The sequence below is a fragment of the Molothrus aeneus genome, chromosome 9, assembly GCF_037042795.1.
Source record: "Molothrus aeneus isolate 106 chromosome 9, BPBGC_Maene_1.0, whole genome shotgun sequence".
In the NCBI taxonomy this organism is placed as follows: domain Eukaryota; kingdom Metazoa; phylum Chordata; class Aves; order Passeriformes; family Icteridae; genus Molothrus; species Molothrus aeneus.
In genome coordinates, this window is record NC_089654.1 from 18,163,075 (window position 1) to 18,181,496 (window position 18,422).

Here is an 18,422-nt window from a genome sequence, read left to right on the forward strand (position 1 = left end):
GAGCAATAGCTGACAGGAGTAAGATAAGCTGGGCCCAGCCAAAATCTGGACTGTAGTAACCACACATTCTTTTGGAATCCAATGGGTCTCAATAGGGTCATGAAACATTTGTGAATGCACAGACACTGCTGTAACACAGCTAGCTATGTCTTCACTGACATGCCTGCTTGCAAAAACCACACAGCTTTCTCCTCATTTTGAGCTGCCTGTAACAAGGTTCTTCACAGCATCAGCCTTACCTTGGTGCTGAGTCAGGTGTGGTACCACACATTCTAGGGACAGACCTCATGCCATTAAAAACACCCTCTCTTTGTATCTGCAATGATTTCTCATTCTGGAACAGTGGGACACTCTCCTCAACAGTTCTCCCTCGGCTCTCACTTAACCCAAACAACAGGGGCTCAATCCCTGACTATGAGTGTCTTCCGGGATTTAAATGGAATTTAGGGAAGATGGTTACATGGTGCATGTTAATAGGAAAGACAATTTCAATTATCCAGCAATGCAGAAACTGCAAATTGATCATAAAATAGAAAACTGAATTCCAACAGCAGGTTCCCTAAAAGATTTTGTAGGATATGTTTGTATATCCTGTATGTGAGCAGGACATTTATACAGCTCATTGTATACAATGAGGTGCTTGCATGAAAAGGCACATTAAAATGCAGATTCCCTCGCTGACTACTGTATATTAGATGCATTCTTTTGAAAGGTTAAAAAAAATGTTCTGATGGTTGTGAAATACATTTATAAATGCTTCTGGTAATCATTTGCTAGGAATGAAGTGATACCCAGTGAAATACAAATCCAGAATCTACCCAGTAAAATAAATTGCTCTATTTTGTCTTCTGTATTTTACGTGTGAAGTTGGCATTAGGATTTATTCCTTATTCAAGCAGGATATTAGAAAATGCAGAATGTTAGCAGGATTTAGGTGAATAAAGATGTATTCCCTGGTGAGTTTATAATAAATCATAGCTAACCAGTGGTAGAACTTTTCAAAGCTACATAGAAGCAGGACATGAGCACTAATGAGGTAAGTATATTCTTCTAAAGCTGATTGGTGTAAACAAATGCCTTGCATTTAAACTTGTTCCAAGAATAATTTCTTCATTTTTTTTCTAAACCCCTGTATCTGATTGTCAAAATCTCCCGAAACAGGATTACTCCCAGCAAGCACACCTTCATGTAACTGTGAAACTTTCTCTTCAAGACACTGTGACCCATTTCTAAAGCACATCAATCAAGTTCTTTGTAAGTGGTAGGAATGGGGAGAGCCTCAAAATCCTCAAAGAGATGCACAAGCTGTTGAGGCAGCTGATCCAGAGGGAGGAGCTCACACACAATAGAGAGGTTGGGGTGCTTTGGCAGCAGTGGTAGGATCCCCACAGTGATGGGAGAAGACAGTAGTCAGTCAGCCTATTCTGCAAGCATAGCTGTCCCACAGAGAGAAGGGAGAACAGGAAGAAGCTCCAGGCTAGTAAATGTTAAATAAGAAGTCATTTTTCTAATTATTTTTTAGCTCCTATTTTGATTTTGATCTGTAAATGTGATGCTGTTTATTTTTTCATAAATGCAAAAATGCGTTTATTCTCCACATGAGAATATGCCCTCCACAGAATAAAGATGGGCTCTACAGACAATATATACCACTTAGTGACTAGAGCAAATCAATATGCAAAGTAATACTGAAAAAAATCAACGTGCTTGAGACACACCTGGTCAAACTCAGGGGTTTTAACCTCTGCTGATACAATTGTTACTCAGAATTGTTTACAAATTCTACCAGATTCTTGATTTGGTTTTGGGGTTATTTTTGAGGGGGGGAGATTATAATTAGAGCTTCTGCTCTGACTGACAGGTACAGTTTATAATTTCCACAGAAGGCACTTGTCTCATTGATCACTCTTAAGCACCACCTGTACCACAAGCCCTGCTGTTGATTCAGATATGGAACAACAAGTCAGCAGGAAAGATGATTATGGGCCCTGCACCGTCAGCAACACAGAGCTTGGAACATCGACATGAAATCACATGAACTGGGTCCCTATTTACTTTGTCAGGTCTTTCCTCTGCCTCCTACACTGAAGCTCCTTAAACTCTCATAACAAGTATGCAGGTTTTAACCCACCACATACATACACTGCAACAAAGCTTCGTAGACCTACAAACCTGCTTGAACTCTGCCACTTGGAGCCATCTTTGTGCTCCAGTCCACGACCACATGCCTGTCACTTCTTCTGGAATGACAGAATGTACATGTGCATCACCTGCACACTGAGAGAGGAAAGCTTGGCCCAACCCTAATTTAGTGATCCCCAGAGAAAGGTCAGCAGCCAGAGCGACCCTGCCAGCCAGTCACTGGGACAGCACAGGGCACACAGTTCTCCCAGTTTAGACACACTTTTGTAGTCAGCAGTAGCCTTTCAGTTGTAGGAAAGGCTGGAGAGTTATACTGCATGCCATCACAGTCTCTAGACCACATTCAAGAATCATTTTGAAGTCAAAATAAATTTTGACTTCATTGTGACTGTCCATGGAGAGAGGTGAGCAAGACTGAGACCTGCTGAGACTTAATGGCAAACAAACCTAGCAGTAGACTTCACCACACTTTTCTTGATTTTTATTATTTTAATTAATGTCCATTTGAAAATTTTGATAGTATTTTCATTCCTGTGTTAGAATAAACTAAAAAGTACTTAAATGCCGAGTACTTTTCAAATAAATAATTCATAAGATACTGAAAGTAGATAAATGACCTCTGAAATTAATTATAGCAATCTTTTTACAACAGAAAAATTTCAGTTTTAAACACAGTAATCGTCAAAAGACATGACACAAAAGAGATTTTTTTGGGGGTGTGTCTTTGCTTAAAATTAGAAGAGGTGATCATAAGACACCTTTTCCCAGATCTGACAGACATGGAAAGAATCAACTCGTGCTGACGAAGTCACCACCACTGGGTTTGATCTTGCTGATATGACCAGAAGGAAAGATTTTCTGCTCCTGACTGACTTACACCTCCTTATCAGGTCATAGTTTACTTGTGGTACTTTCATCTATACCCATTACTGTAAATACAAGCTCCTGCTCCACCAACCTGCTTTGAAACACTTTTGAAACCTGCTCTGAAACATTTCTTTTACTTTCTCTATTCATTTCCATTCTTTGTTAATCAGACTGTGTCTTCAAAAGGCTAACTATGAGAACACTCAGTACTTAATCATGCTAATCTATAACACTATATGAACAGATTTCCCATTTTATCTTCCTGCACCCAGAATAAACCTTCATGCTCTTTTCCCCATGTTCTTTTTCTGCAATCTATACTATAGTGATTTTCTCTTATTTTTCTCATATTACGTCTGTGAAGAATTTATGATTTTATATGAATTGTTTTCTGACACATGCCTTTGGTTGCCATGAGTTAGACTCCATAGCTTAACACTTACCTGTTTATAAAAAACCCCAATCAACTGTGAAATGAATTATTTCAACTGTACATATTCCATATGAGCTCTGATATAAACAGTAAATCCAGAGTGTTCAACAGCAGCAGTTTAGAGATTAACCTAATTACAGGCTATTAAACCAGGATAATGTAGCCAATTGCATTTCTAGCAGCCTGCACAGAACAGCAACAGTTAATGATGATTTGATGGTTTTCTAGGACTTTGGAACAAATACTTGGCTTTTAGTCTGAGAGCAATGCTGGACATTCCTGTCTGATGCTTGGGGGATTCAGCCAACTAACAGATACATTTGGTGAAGAATCTCATTCTAGTCATGCCCTCCCTTCCTAATTTCCCTTTTCACTGTTTTGTCGTCTTTGCCTGTTCCTCAGGGAACCGAGTGATTGATAGCCTAATCCAATGACTGTATTACAGCTGCCTCAACTTGGACTCTTTTCCTTATCATTAGCAGTTAGCCTATGGTTAAATTCACAGCTCACTGCTTGGTACAGCCCCTGAGATTTAAGGGTCTGGCCTTTAGAAAATATTTAACATAAAATTGAAATCTTGACATACTGAGAATTCAGTTCTCTGCAAGGCTTCTTTAATTAATCCAGTGTACTGTACCATTGTTCTATATGAGGCTCTGACATGGTGAACTGTTACTGAAGCTCACAGAGATGTGTAATTCTAAATTAAACACTCACTTACATGTACCTACACTGCATTTGTTTCCCAAGTACATGTGCATGAATGTGAAAATTTAAATCCAATCTCTAACAATAATAAACCACAAACCAATTACACTCAAGGAGTATAGACTCCTCATTCATTTCAAGCTTAGAATGAGCTTTTTTTCAAAGTAAGAGGAGGAGAAAACACAGCTTTGTTCAAATGCTCTGTGTAAAGACTCCTCCTTCATTCTTTCTCCAGGACTCATTTCATCTTTTGGTGAATGAAATCAATTATGATCATTTTTAATCAATGTGCTAAAAGTGCAAAGTGTTTTCTTTGTGGGAATGAAATTGGCTAGAAAATATTAAAAACTGAAAAAATATGTTTAGTTCTCTAACCTTATTTAGAGAATAATACTTATTTTAAGATAGCTATAGGAAGGATGTAGACCTTGATCTATGCTGTAAACCTTTGCCCTACTTCCAGTCAGTCGATGAGCTGCAAGCCTCTATGAAAATGGCAGCTGAGTCCCAGATGAAAAATTATGCATCTCATAAACTGCTATTCTGCTGAAATGTCAAGCTATGGCAGGGCTGTACCTCAAATTCAGCACTTGGCATTTTCCTTCTGTCTGCTTTGTTGCCATGAAGCAAACATGAACAGTGAGGATTTGTGTAGGGCAGGTAGCAGGCGAGCTCCCTGTCAAAAATCTATTATTAGGGCTCTGATCTCTCCTGCACAGACCAGTGATGGCAGTACACTAAGAGAAATCAGACTGCTGCAAGGACACGACAGAAAACAGAGGACTCTTTGTGAATCCTGACATAATATATGCAAATAAGGACTTTTAATGGCTGGGCTACATTGAACAGGAATAATAAAACAAAATTAAAATTGTACTATGGCATATATTTGTTTTTCACCCCTTTCCACACTGTTTTATAAATATACGTTAATGTAAATAGTCTTTAACTCTTGGTAAATATTTATACTAAACTGGAGTGCCTAAGCATACATACATTTTGTTTTGTTTCCAGTGACGGGCAGCTTTTCATTCATTTCTATTGACCAAAAGCCACACTGCACTGTCACTGACAGAACTGTGATGAGTAAAGTGAATGCTCTTAGTTGGTTTTTTCACTTTTCTTTTAATCATGTGTCATTGAATTAAAATTAAAAGGCAGCCTTTATTATTGTAACTTCAACTTTTTCTCTTTCAATATAATTCATACATTTCAGATTAGAATATATGTCTCTATTAATAAAGTCAATATACATTTTAATTTAATAACTCCTGAAAAGCATTCCCTTAAATGCCACAATTGCTCTTGGACAGTGTTTTTCTGAAAAAACAGACAGCTCCACTAACTTCAGAAAGTAACTAAAATTAACTGTCTCTGCTGTTTTCCAATAATTTCCAATTATTCCTGTGTTTAATGACTGAATCCACCACCTAGATATCCTCCTTCTGATATCCCTTGTGGGCAGCTATGAAGTTATAACACACAGCTTCCTGAATCTCTTTTTCTGGAAAACAAGCACATGTACTCGCACATGCTGTACAATAAACTTGTGCAAATAATGCCAAAGTACTACAGCATATAATAAATGGACAAAACAATAACAGCACACAGACATGAGGTATTTGAACTGCTACTGTAAAATACTGCAATATTTCTGAAACAAAGCATTAAAAGAATACATAGTGAGTGCACCGTAGAGAGATTTGCTTTTAACCTAAGTTTTTCCTAAGTCCAGTATATGGTTTTATAAATTTATCCCCTAAGGATTTGGCTTCCAGACAAAAACAAAGAAACAAACAGATGACAAAGAACAAAAAACCATGGAAATTTAAACAGAAGCTCTGCTCTATTTTGCCTGCAATAGATATCCCATTGTGCTGCAATGTGATGTGTTTTATAAAACACATCTGGAATATGGAAGCACAGTATGAAAGCTCATGGAAAAAACCTTTTAAAAAAATTAAAATACATTTCAAAGAAAGAAATCTTAGGGAAGTGTGCAGCTGCTGACAGTATATTAACATTTCTCAGAAACCTGGCAACTTTTTCTGGTATCTATAAAATACCAGAACAAGCATTTTCAAAATAATTTACACATACACAAACTAAAACATGTCTTTCAGAGCTAGAGGTCATAATTCTTTGTGAGGATAAAACCCTCACCATTTGCCTCTTTTTAATAGACAAATACCTTGCAAATACTCTTCCAATGTATAGGAAGAACTCATGACCAAATCTCACATATTCTACATTCTCAAACCTGAAATACTGCTAGATCCATTTTAAAAGCTTCTTAATGGAAATCCAACTGTCTCTAATGCTGCAAACATATATGACAGTTACACTGCTTGAAAAACTGTATCTTAATTTTAATATTTTTTCTTTCATCATAAGGGCTTATTTCCTTAATCGTATTTTGTATGGACTTCATTAGGATAACTACACTTTTTGAGTAATGGGCAGTTCCTCTAAATTTATTTTTAAAAGATTATTTAAAAAAATGGATGAAGACTGGGGAATCCTCTAAACACAATGTCCTCTCAGATAACAGGGCCACAAAAATCTGCAGGGCTACAACAGCATTTAGACTGCACTGATGCTCCACAGTGCAGATTGGAAATTAATTTTCTTTAGAAAACAAAAATATATAAAAATTAAAGTGAAATTTTTCCTGAAAAAAAAATAAATATATCCTTTGTCAGAAGGAAAGAGGTAAAAGTAGAAGAAAAACCTAAGAGATTTTATAAAGCTCAATATTTGTAGGGCAAACTTGGAATCCAGGAGGGCCCAACTATGACCTGGGCTCACACCTGGGATTCAAATCTGGCTCTCCTCATGTTCAGGTCAGCAGGCTGTGCTAGTATGAGTGTGTGTGCTGTGAGAGCTGTTTCACTTTGTATTAATAATTCAGTATTTGCAGGGAAGTGGAGAAGAGAGAGACTAGTCCGACAGTCTGGTCGCCAAACCTGGGATACCGGGATCCTTCCCTGTCAAAACCAGCCAAGAAACAGGAGGGTAGAAAGGAGGAAACAGGGATGCCTCTTGCAGCTTAGCAATTTTCAGCTGATCAAATTAGATCAAAACAGGAAGGTCACTGCCCAAGCACTGGCTGGCAAGAAAACACTGACTGTGACAACTCAAAACTAAATGGGGCAAACTTTTCTTCTTATTATTTTTCTTTATGTTAGATGAACCATAGGAAACTACGTGTGATTTTGTAATTTAAGAGGAATTACAAAAAAAAATATTCCTGCTTCAAAAATGAAGAAATGAACTTCCTGCATACAGCTGCTTCTGCATGAGGCAGACAAGAAGAGAAGGGATGAAGAGGCCAAGGGGAGATTTTATATGGAAAACATTTTTTCAGTACATGGCCACGTAGGAGGACATTTTTGATAACTGGAGGACAGGACGTCTGTCAGTCAAAATGTTGGGCAGCTGCTGGGGCAGGGCACTGACCCATCTTTGTTATTTGCTCTTTGTTGGAAACTTTCATCAAACTCAGAGGAGGGAGTCTGCACTCACCTGGAGAAGGCAACCTGCACTTCTCTAACACAGTGAATTTATAAATCTCTTGAGAACACTGGTCCTTTAAGAGACCAACTTCTTGTCCTGTGACCTGGTCACTGCCAGGGTCAGCAGAGACACAGGGGCTGGGTAATGCTGAGGGGCACCACTGTTGATCCAAGGTGCATTTCAGACCTCACCAGGACACCTCAGGGGACCCTGTGCTGAGACCTCCACAGGGCTGGGGCCAGGTCCCACCTCACCCACGGTCACACAGCACCATGAGTGTGGCACCCTGAGGGACAGAACTCCTGCCTCCCTCACTGTACCTCTGGGCCATGGGAGCATCACCACCAGTCCACAATCTATGAGCATGGAAAAATCCAGAAAGCCTGATCCAGCTTGGCTGCGTGCTGTATCTGCCCAAGGTTTGTGCACGACAGAACAACAATGAACCAGCTGTGCTTTGGGAAAACACGCTGAAAATGAACCAGACTTATTGCTTCTATAATAGTGCTGCCTTTCACTTCAAAAATTAATTCTCTCTTGAGAGGAATTATTTGGAAAAAACAACAAAACCTTACTGACTCTATCAAATAATCAAATAAAACAAATGTATGCACATCAAAATAGAAACCCAATATGTTACGCTGTGAAGCGACTTTGATGCCAAGACCACAGAGCACTTCCCACCAAGCCTGTAGGCATGTAAGTGGTGTTCCTGCCATTCCACAGACAGGGGAAACAGAGCACGGAAAGGTCAAGTGTCTGGCTGCAGGCCACATGTCTCCGCCGTGGCACAGCTGGAACAGGAGTACGGCCACCCTGCCCCTTGCTCTGACAAGATGACACGCTCTCCCACTTTTTGTCTGCTTGTAAGCATGCTAGCTCTCCTGATTTAAAATTGCTTCCCTGCTTTTGGAAATTTGTATACTGCTACACCTGACTGCTGAGCAGGAAGTATTGCAACATGCTGCCGAGCGATTGACTTAATGGACTCTGTGGCTTTCTTTTGTGCAACGAGTTGTGGCATTGGGACCCAGTGATGACTCTTTCAAAACACAATAAATTGACAACACTTTCAGCATTTTAAATATTTTTTAAATAAGCAGATTTGCATCATAGGTAATGGTGCATCCTAAAATGTAATTTTCTCTCTCTGATACACAAAAAATTTCAGGAAAAAAAATTATACTTACACACATACACACACACACATATATATATATAAATAAAATAAAGAAGTAACTTTTCTTTGGGTCCATTTAGTATTGTAAACCACAGAAATGCTCGACCATCCTCACAGCTGGACATGCAGGTGCCACTGTAATTTACATTGCATACATGTTTCAAATTTGTGACATAGACACACTTCTCTAAAATGCAGCCATTTTATAGATTTTATTAGGCAGAATTACGGTAGGAAGGAATATTCACAAATTGCAACTTAAATGAGAAAATGTGAATGGTGTTACTTATATAAAATACTACTGCAATAGTTCTTTTATTAATTTTTAATGCACAGCACCCACTGTGACCTCCTTTATTCTTTTCCTGTCAACATGGCAGGCTAGAGAAATTGAAATGGGCTTTAGCTGTTCTCTTCTTGTTCCCCTCTTCCTCCCATTTTGCATAATATTAAAATATAACATCTTATTGGACTGTCACTGTGAAACTATTATGCGATAGGCATAATGATTTTTTCTGATTGTTATCACTTTCTTACTTTTCAGCTTTCTCTAAAAAATTCCAAATTCTATGTAGTTATCTAAGGCAATAACGCAATTTGCCACTGAATACACTCATCTGAATTAAAGTTTGTTTAAAAGTCATCTTTTGCTACGTTTCCTATGGTTCTCTAAGGATAACACCAGTCACATAAAAGAAAGGATATTTTTGCCTCTCTGGTCTCCTCTGATTACTTTTTTGGTGTGAGGTAGGAGGTGGGTCCAATAGAATAACATTTGACTCAATTGGGAGGATGCTATTACTTCTTTTATGCACATTTACTGCTACTTTTATCACCAAGGAGACTAATCTCCATACCAGTAAAGCCAAGAAACTCACAGCATTGTCTTCAGGGCCAAGTTTGTGTTGTCACAGCAAGAGAGTTCACAGGGTCAATAGATTAATACATTAATGTGCACCGGCACTGAACTGGAGTGTAAAAGTTTTGCAGCTGGTTTGAAAATTAAACTGTGAAGCAGGAGTGGAAAATATGGGCTACACAAGATATTCTTGTATATCTTGAGGAATAGGCTACAAAAATATGCATACATTTGCCTAATACTGTCTATCATTTTTACCACAGTGGGAAGAGGAGGAAATAACCTCTCTGGAAAAGGTGCACTTAGTGGGAAAGAGGAAGGAAGGCTGGAGATTGGGCTATGAAACATACACTGCATTTGGATTGTTGATATTTCCCCCTGCGATGCCCTTTCATTAGCCTCTGTCTAACGTGGGGCCTGACAATTGTGACAGGATGAAAAATTTGAGGAAAAGCGAGGGTCACGAGGGAAGAGATTTCCTTCCCTCTCCAGTGACCCTATCACAGTATTCTGATGCAGTGCTTTACCATTAAGGAAAGGGCAACCCAAGAGCCTTCACACTTAATCTGTTCCATCTGTCATGACTTAGAAACATTGACCAGCAGTGAGCTTTAAGGACTCGGTGCGACTGCAGACATGATATTCTAGCCCACTACAAGGACCTCCTGATGTTTTGAAAGCCTCCAAGGAAGTACCATGCATCAAAAAGGGCAACACCTACCTGACATGCCACCATATGTGGTCCTCAGTCCTCGACCAACTGCTGGCCAAGGTGTGCTGTCTGCTTTCAGTCCCATCAGTCCTGACACAGTGTTGGTGGCTGTAACACCATCTGCGCCACCTGTGAAAGAAAAGGTCAGTCACTTTTTGTTAAATCATGTGTATAAGAACAAGAGACGATAAAATACTAAAGAAAACCTGTGAAACTCTGAAATAACTAGAAATTCAAATAAACAGCTGGAGAGCAAAAGCAACAAACTGCAAGGGGATGCACAGAAAGGTCCTTATGACCAATCCTGGGAGAACAAATTTAGCACTAGCTTCAAGGCAGACTGCATCAGCTGAAAGAGCTGTAAGGGCTATAAGACAGCAGGTGGAAATGCTGGGGCTGACAGGCAGATCTCTGCCCTTCAGCTGTGTGGGACAGAACCTGCTACAGCAGTTGTTCAACACCTGAAGTTACCCCAAAACAGTGGCCACCTCCTCCAAGCTTCTGTGCAGCAAGACAAAAGAAGCATTGTGACGAAGAAACGATTACCATGGTTCTAAATGATGGATTAATACACCTACTTGCAAACTTACTTTCTGCCACTTTGTGCATTAAACTCTAAGGAAAAAAAATAATATACCTTCAAGTAGTGTATTTTTGTTCTCTCAGAACACACACACCATTTTCACTACTTAATATAGGAACAGGGGGATTTACAGTGGTATGGTAAGCATATAAATATGACAGAATTAAGAGCGTACAGGAAAACACTATACAATTTATTGTTAACAGTCTAACATGGTTCTCTTCATATATTGCTCTATTCCAGATGCATGAACAAAATTAGGAAACCTTTGATCACTGTGCTTATTCTAAATACATCAAACAAAATATTTTCCTATTAGTTTCTGTTATCTGTTATTCCAGCAATGTTCCTATCTTACCCCATGCAGCAAATCAGTAAATCTGCACAACTTGTGCACTGGAGGCACTCACCTTCCTGCGCAGCCATTGCAATTTTCACAATATCAGTGACATTTGGGGTCAGTTTGGCAAAGAAAGGAATGTGAACAGCTTGTCTAACCCAGCGACAGATGTTTCGTACCAGCTCTGGATCCTGTTCAAATAGGCCAGATAAATATAGAACATAATTAAAAGTAGTATGAACAAAATGTATATTAAGGAAATAGAAAACTTTGCTCTAAGTGGCTATGCTGCAATTTTGTAAAATTGCACATCAGAACTGAGCTTCATCTCATTAGGTAACTTATTTCAGACACACCAAGTAACTGCAAATCCACTACAGAAAGGTTTGTGAAAAAAAGGAAATTTTTTTTTCAGAAGACAAAGATATCACAAAATGTTCCCTTCCCAGAGAGAAGAAAATACCATTTTGGATGACAGACTATTTTACCCATTTCTTTTAAAAAATAATTTTCAGTTTTAATGACTTACTCTATGTAAGGTACATTAAAAACAAGCATATCCTATAAAATAATGTGAATCTGAAGCATTGTCTGATCCTGCCTTGATCAGAACAAGGATGAATCGAGGTTGCAGGGCTATCAGAATGCAATTCAGCATTTCTGAACTCTGAGAATAACTTGGGATGGCCATAGTGTAAATGAAAGATCAAAATCTCTGTTAAAGCCAGAAATCGAAATCTTCAAGTGTTAGCTTTTCCGGATTTCCAGTCATTTACTTCTCTTATGGTATACATCTCATGTAGACAGTAATCAGCTACCCTTTCCACTGAGGACAGCTCAGTGGAACTAACACCTGCATCTGGCACATACAAGGGTTCTCGCTCAATGTAATTCTTGTTTTATTTTTCTGTGGGCAATTCATAATGCTCTTCAACCAGTACCTTAAAATTTGCAATACTGATGCATGGAGAACCTGGTGCATGTTCTGGTTAAAAATTGAATGGTGCCACTACAAGATTCAGCATAATATTACCCGTGGGTGGGCTAATCAGTACTGCAGCAATTATTTACTTTTACTAAGTCTTTATCACTCTCTCAGATAATTAAATCTGTCATATATGAATAATCTTCTCCCATTTGGATACTGTAAAACTCAGAAAGCTGCACTGCTATGTAGTAACTGAGAATGGGATGAGACTAAATGAAATTTAATTTAAAACAATCCAGCGGACACCAAGGTTGCCAATCTAGTGAACACAGGAAATATCCCCTTGTTGTTTTTCCTTTTTACACCAATGGCTAAATACAAACAAAAACCCCACAGGCTGTGTTCCTAGAAAGTACACAGTGCTTGACATGAATAGTAAAATCTTAAGACTTAGCTCTGGCATCCCAATAAAAGCGGTGCTCTCTCGCCCATGCAGCTGCCATGAAATATGCATGAAACGCTGCACCGGCAGTATGAAAGTAGTTGCAGCTTTGACTTTCATTTCTGTTTTGAATTTCCTTGAGGCCCAATGCAGAAATGAGAGACCCTCTAGAAGACATGAATTGTATATCCTTTATGTTAATTCTTCTCCTTAGAAATCCTTGTGATAATGTTCAGGATGTTGGCACCACATAACTCATTATGCTGACTTCGTTGTGCTTACAGTGCTGCCATAAAAATTCTTACTCTAACATACACTACTGCCTTAAAAAATGCAATTATTTTAAACCCCATTGAATAACTTTTTGGAGACATCTTTCATAAAACCCAGTTTTCATCCTACCTAAGACAATTTAACTAGTTCGTCTTTCATCATAAACAATAATTGTTTGATTTTTTCCCCTGAAAGTAAGTAAAGATCTTTATTTTCTATCAGTTCTATTTCTGACAAACCAAGATTAATGCAATTAATGCAATGGAATGGTCTTCTATTTCTCATGCTAGTAAACAGTTTAAATATCTGATTGCACAGCACATGATTAGAAAAAGCCCTTTTGAAAGGCTCACTTGTATCGGCCTTGGAAAACTGCCCATTTTTGGTCTCCATAAAATCACAGATAAATTAATAGGAAAATAATTCAAAAATTCAAGTGAAGGAGGTAAAATCCTTCACCCTATTTCACTTAATATTCCAGGGAAAAAAAATGAATGTTTAGTGAGTAAACACTGAAATAACAAAACAAAAGTTAAAACAGTGCTCTGTTGTATAGTGAGACAGTTAATGATAGAAATTGGAAAGGTGATGAATTTTATACAAAAAAATTAGAACTCCCATTAAATTTGACAATTCTGAACTGAAACAGGTGTTTCTGAAGGTAATTTCCCCCCCATAATTTTTTATACAATTAATTTGCACATTAAATAAATCTCATACTGAAGAACATGCTGGTTAACTCTAAAAAATGTCAGTTTACCCTTGTGCCACACCCATGTGATGTATCTTGCTGCTTCCCTTTACAGTGTGAGTCCTACAATGGAGTTGTGCTGGAGCATCCAGATGAGCCTTTCTTCCACCCTCTTCCTCCTCGTTCTGCCTCCAGAGCCTCCTGCTCGGGTTCCTCCTGGTATAGTGAACACCAGAAAGGCACCTGAGCCCCCCTCTCCCCTCCCAGCAGTGACACTGGGAGTGCCCAGTGGGCACAGCCTGAGCATCCCTGCTGCCAGAGGGATTTCTGTCATGAAGTCACTGCCTGAGAATAACAGAGCTTTTGCGCTCTACAGACAAGACAACTAATGCATTTGCAAAGGGGAATAATATCCTCACCACGTTTTGTTTAACTTCACGTTTTCTTCTTTAGATCATTAAGAGAAGTCATTTGTTAATTTATAAATTTTGTAATTTCATACTCTATTTGCACTAAGGACTTGGAAAAATGCATTCTAAGCAATCAGATGGCTGAAACCAGAAGACATTGATGTCACTGGACAGAAAATTTTCATAGGAAACGAATAAACTACATTTGTATAATCCATGGAAGTTCACTGTATGGTGCACAACTTCCCCCTAGAAGCTTCCTTGCCTTTAGACTAAGACCAAATTCCAGAGGTCACACAACAAAACACTTTTGAGAAACACTAAATTGATTAGATATAGAGAACTCATTTGTAAATGCAGTCCTTGACTAAAGAAATGCAGCTCAAAACTTCAGATTTCTGAGAATACTAATTTGACCCATCCAGAAAAGTTTTAAACTCAGGCACAAATTTAGCAAAGTGAGTAGCATGATACCAAAAACTAATTTTTGAGAGGTTATGTCCAAGCTTCCTTTTGCCTAATTCATTTGACTGATTGAGGACCTCCCACCTCCTTGGATTTCTGAAAGACTGACTCCAATTCACAAATCGCTTTATCCGATTCTTTCTTGGATTTATAAAACATTCAAGGATAAGCACGTAACTTGTGAAAGAATGAATCTTGAGGCCCACAAATGACATTATAAAACAGTCAGTGCTAATACAACACAAATATCTTTTTTTACTCCAATCTAAGTTTATGAAAGTGCATGCAGCTTTTATCGTTGATAAAGTGGTTGATGAAGCTTGCCTAGTCAAGAAATATTTTCTAAAAGGCTTGATATGTAAAATGTTACTAGCTGTAAAAACAGCTGGGCATTTGTATTCACAAAACCAACAATATGAACTAAATAAAATATTATTCTGCTTAATTTAGTAGAGGATTGTACTGCTTTTGGTTCAGAGTCTACTATGTTGCTAAAAATTACCTTCTTTCATTACACATAACTGGGTTTGTTGGTTTTCTCTTTAAGAATGATACAGTGTGATTGTAACAGAACGTGTAGCATAATTTTGCACTGGGTGTCAATCCAGAAGAATGAACAAATGCTCCAATGGACTGTAACATCTACTGCCAGCACATTTTGTTTATCTGCTGTATTTTAATTTTTTTAAAATAAATTCCATCTAAATAAAATCTTGGTAAAATTATCATCAGCTAAAAGGTAATATTGATTCATACACCATACCTACAAGAATCTGTTGATAATTTAATACCATATAAAGTCTCTTTTGGTATAAGCTGTACATCAGTGTGTCTTCTGTCTTCCTGTTAATCAAATAATGCTTGTTTATTCCAAAGGCACAGGAGATTTGAATGTTACAGGGGTTGTCTTTTTACTTCCCTAAGCAACAGTACAGAATCATTTTTCCTGAATATTCATTATAGCCTTGGGCTAGATGAAGCTTTTAATCCTAACTACTCATTGCCAATGGGTAGATATACTAGAGGAAAAACAACTATTCACCTTTTTTTTCTAAATGATCACATGATAAGCTTAACTACAACCATAACTATGAGTATAAGTCCTCAGAAATTAAAGCAGCAAGTTGTCTACTGATTGCATTTGGCATCAGTAATGAGATGAATCCCCTGTCCTATCAGCCCCAAGGCAGATACATCCTGCATGTTTAAAAAGCAGTGTGAAAATGCTGTGCACAGAGTAGGTCACCTCTCCTTGTGTTTCATAGGAAAAAATTAAACCATTATGAGATTACTACAGAAATGTCTGGGTGCAGATTTTTAGAAATTTTTATTGTGACCTATTTTCAGTGTTCTTTCAGGGGCCTCATTTTTGCACCATCCTGTTACTGCACAATCTTTACACTGCATTCAGAACACTTCTCTGAGGTAGAGAATTACTATTATACCTGTTCAATAAATGGAAAGATGAGACTCAGATGGCCCGAGGTGCACCTCCACAAATCACCTTGCTTTGGTGCCCAGTTCTGCAGAAGTCATTTGCATAAGGACTTGAAAAGGTTTGTCTGGCAGAAAACTGCACTTAATTCTCTGGACTACTTTAAACCATGAGATACTTTACACATTACCAACAGAAATATTTTTAATACTTGGATTTAAACAGATTTTCAGAGCATTGGAATTATGCAAAAGATAGAATTACAACTGCTTTAGGGTAACAAACGTGTTTGTTAACTATGCAAACACTACTCGGGAAGCACATGTGTGAGTGCATGGGCATCAACATGTGTGCATATATATAGAGAAAATACAAATAACAGTCTGAAAGATGTCATAAAAAACCCTCAAACCTGGAATTTTCCCCAAGAACTTCTTAAGGAAGTTTAACACCCAGTAGAGCACATTAGTTGATCATGTCTAATTAGCACTACAGATAATGGACCATGTCTTGCAATCTTCAGGCTGTCCCTAAATAATGGTGGCAGTTCTGTCTCACTAAGAGCAAGACAAGGACTTGTACAGTTGTGGAAAGAATGAAAATGCAGCTTTTCTCAGACCAAATCCTGACTCTGTACATGTATGAAGTCTTCATTACTTCTTCATTATAGACCACATTGATGATTTGTGTTGGTCCATTATTCTGACTCTGAGGATGGGAAGTTCTAGATGGCACAATGAGTGTTGCAAGATACAGCAAGACCTTGCACGTAAAGTCCTTAAACCTCATCCATCACTGACTACAATGACCTAAACAAAAAAGTTTCAGAAATTAAAATACTTTATCATATTTAATGCAAGAGTAAATGTAATCTTCCTCATTCACGTCAAATCTTTGCTGGCCACAAGACTATTCTGATGTATATTTGTTGCCTATGAGTTTTATGGCTAAATGCATTATTTCAACATGTTTGCAATTTTAAATGCTGATAGTAAGTTACAGAGGACTTATTTTTTATTAATTTAGCACAGATGAAGCAGACATAAGTTTTCTTATGTGCAGATAGGCAAGGGTAGGTAAGTGCAACAACAGTGCATCCTTCTCATGGCAGATTTTCTTTCTGTACTGGCTCTTCAGACAGAAATCTTGTATTTTTTGTTGCATCTATTAGCATTGGAGAAATTTTTTATATGAAAAAATGTTCTACAGTTAACTTCGCATTCTGAGCAGTGGATAGAGTTTTCAAAATAGTACCCATAGCTATGGGAAAAGAGGGAGAGCTTTTATGATTACAAGAATGATGTAGCATAAGAATAAGAAAAGCTTTCTAGGTGAGAATTTTGCAAGACTCATCTGTTAAATTCAATACATATACTACTCTCACTTTACTGTTTCATTCAACAATAGTCTACTAGGGAAGAGTTAAACCTATCCTCAGTCAAATTGCTGTCTGATGGCCCAAGAGGACCCAAATGCATCCTCATCTGAAAAGCAAAAAAAAGGAGACGAGGATCTTCCCCTATCTGCTGGTAACCTCCATGCAGCAGGTCAACTTTCTAGAGCATCCTACTGTCTCTCTGAACATTACAGTGGCACTACTGTAGTGTGGAAAGGCCGGGGCAGGACGCATTTGGAGAAGCTTTAGAAAGTGAGTAATGTTAATTTGGGTAGACCCCTCACTATTCAGTCCACTCTACTGGCTCAGTGTGTACCTGTGGATCTGCATCTTTTACAGAGATCCCATAAATGTAATGAGGATGTACTAGCCTGACAAGCTGTTAGTTTAAATGTGTCTATCCTGTACTTCTTGTCCAGAAAACCATTAGAAAATCATAACTTAAAAAAAAACAACAAAAAACCCCAACCCTAATAACAGGAAAAACCCAACTCTGTGTGTGAAGAACTATTCCTTTGCTATTCATTAAAATATGAAGAAAAAGTAGAAGTATGGGAATTCCACCTTAAAGCATTGCACATCAGTATCTGTAGCCTTCACCACTTATATATGTATATATTTATGTGTGTATTTTAATATTTACCCTTTACACCACTATCTCTTCTCCTTCCTCGTTTGGGAGGCCCAAGACAGTCTTCATAAAACTGTCTCTCTCTAAACCTACACAAAATTTCCACAGTACCAAAACACAGAATTACAGTCAATCACTGTAGCAAGAGTCACCACTGCAGAATCTCATGGTTAGTTTTACTGCCTTCTTACACCCTAGAAAGGAGCGGTTTAAATTGTGCATTTGTCCCATTTCAAACTTAATTAAAGCTAACAATTTGTTTAAAGCCTGTCAAAATAAAGGAAGGATTTCCCAGGATAGAAGATGAATAACTCTCAGCTTCTCATCTGGAGTAAAAAATTCTTCCTCATTTCTCAGGAAATTTGACAGCTTTTGGTCAACATCTATTGACCGCAGCTGTCAAAAAGAAAG

General features: G+C 38.0%; 1 protein-coding gene across 3 annotated transcripts in view; it reads right to left on the minus strand.

The window, feature by feature from the left end:
* DPYD (dihydropyrimidine dehydrogenase) overlaps nt 1-18,422 on the minus strand; it is a 332,297-nt gene that overhangs the window by 76,075 nt on the left and 237,800 nt on the right. For 2 of the 3 annotated variants that reach the window (XM_066555445.1, XM_066555446.1), the window contains exons 17-18: nt 11,411-11,531; nt 10,427-10,546 (exon numbers count right to left, since the gene is read on the minus strand). In XM_066555445.1, the coding sequence (XP_066411542.1) occupies nt 10,427-10,546; nt 11,411-11,531 (241 nt within the window). Of the gene's footprint in view, nt 1-10,426; nt 10,547-11,410; nt 11,532-18,422 lie in introns of those variants that run through there. The other variant, XR_010784063.1, reaches the window with a different exon arrangement.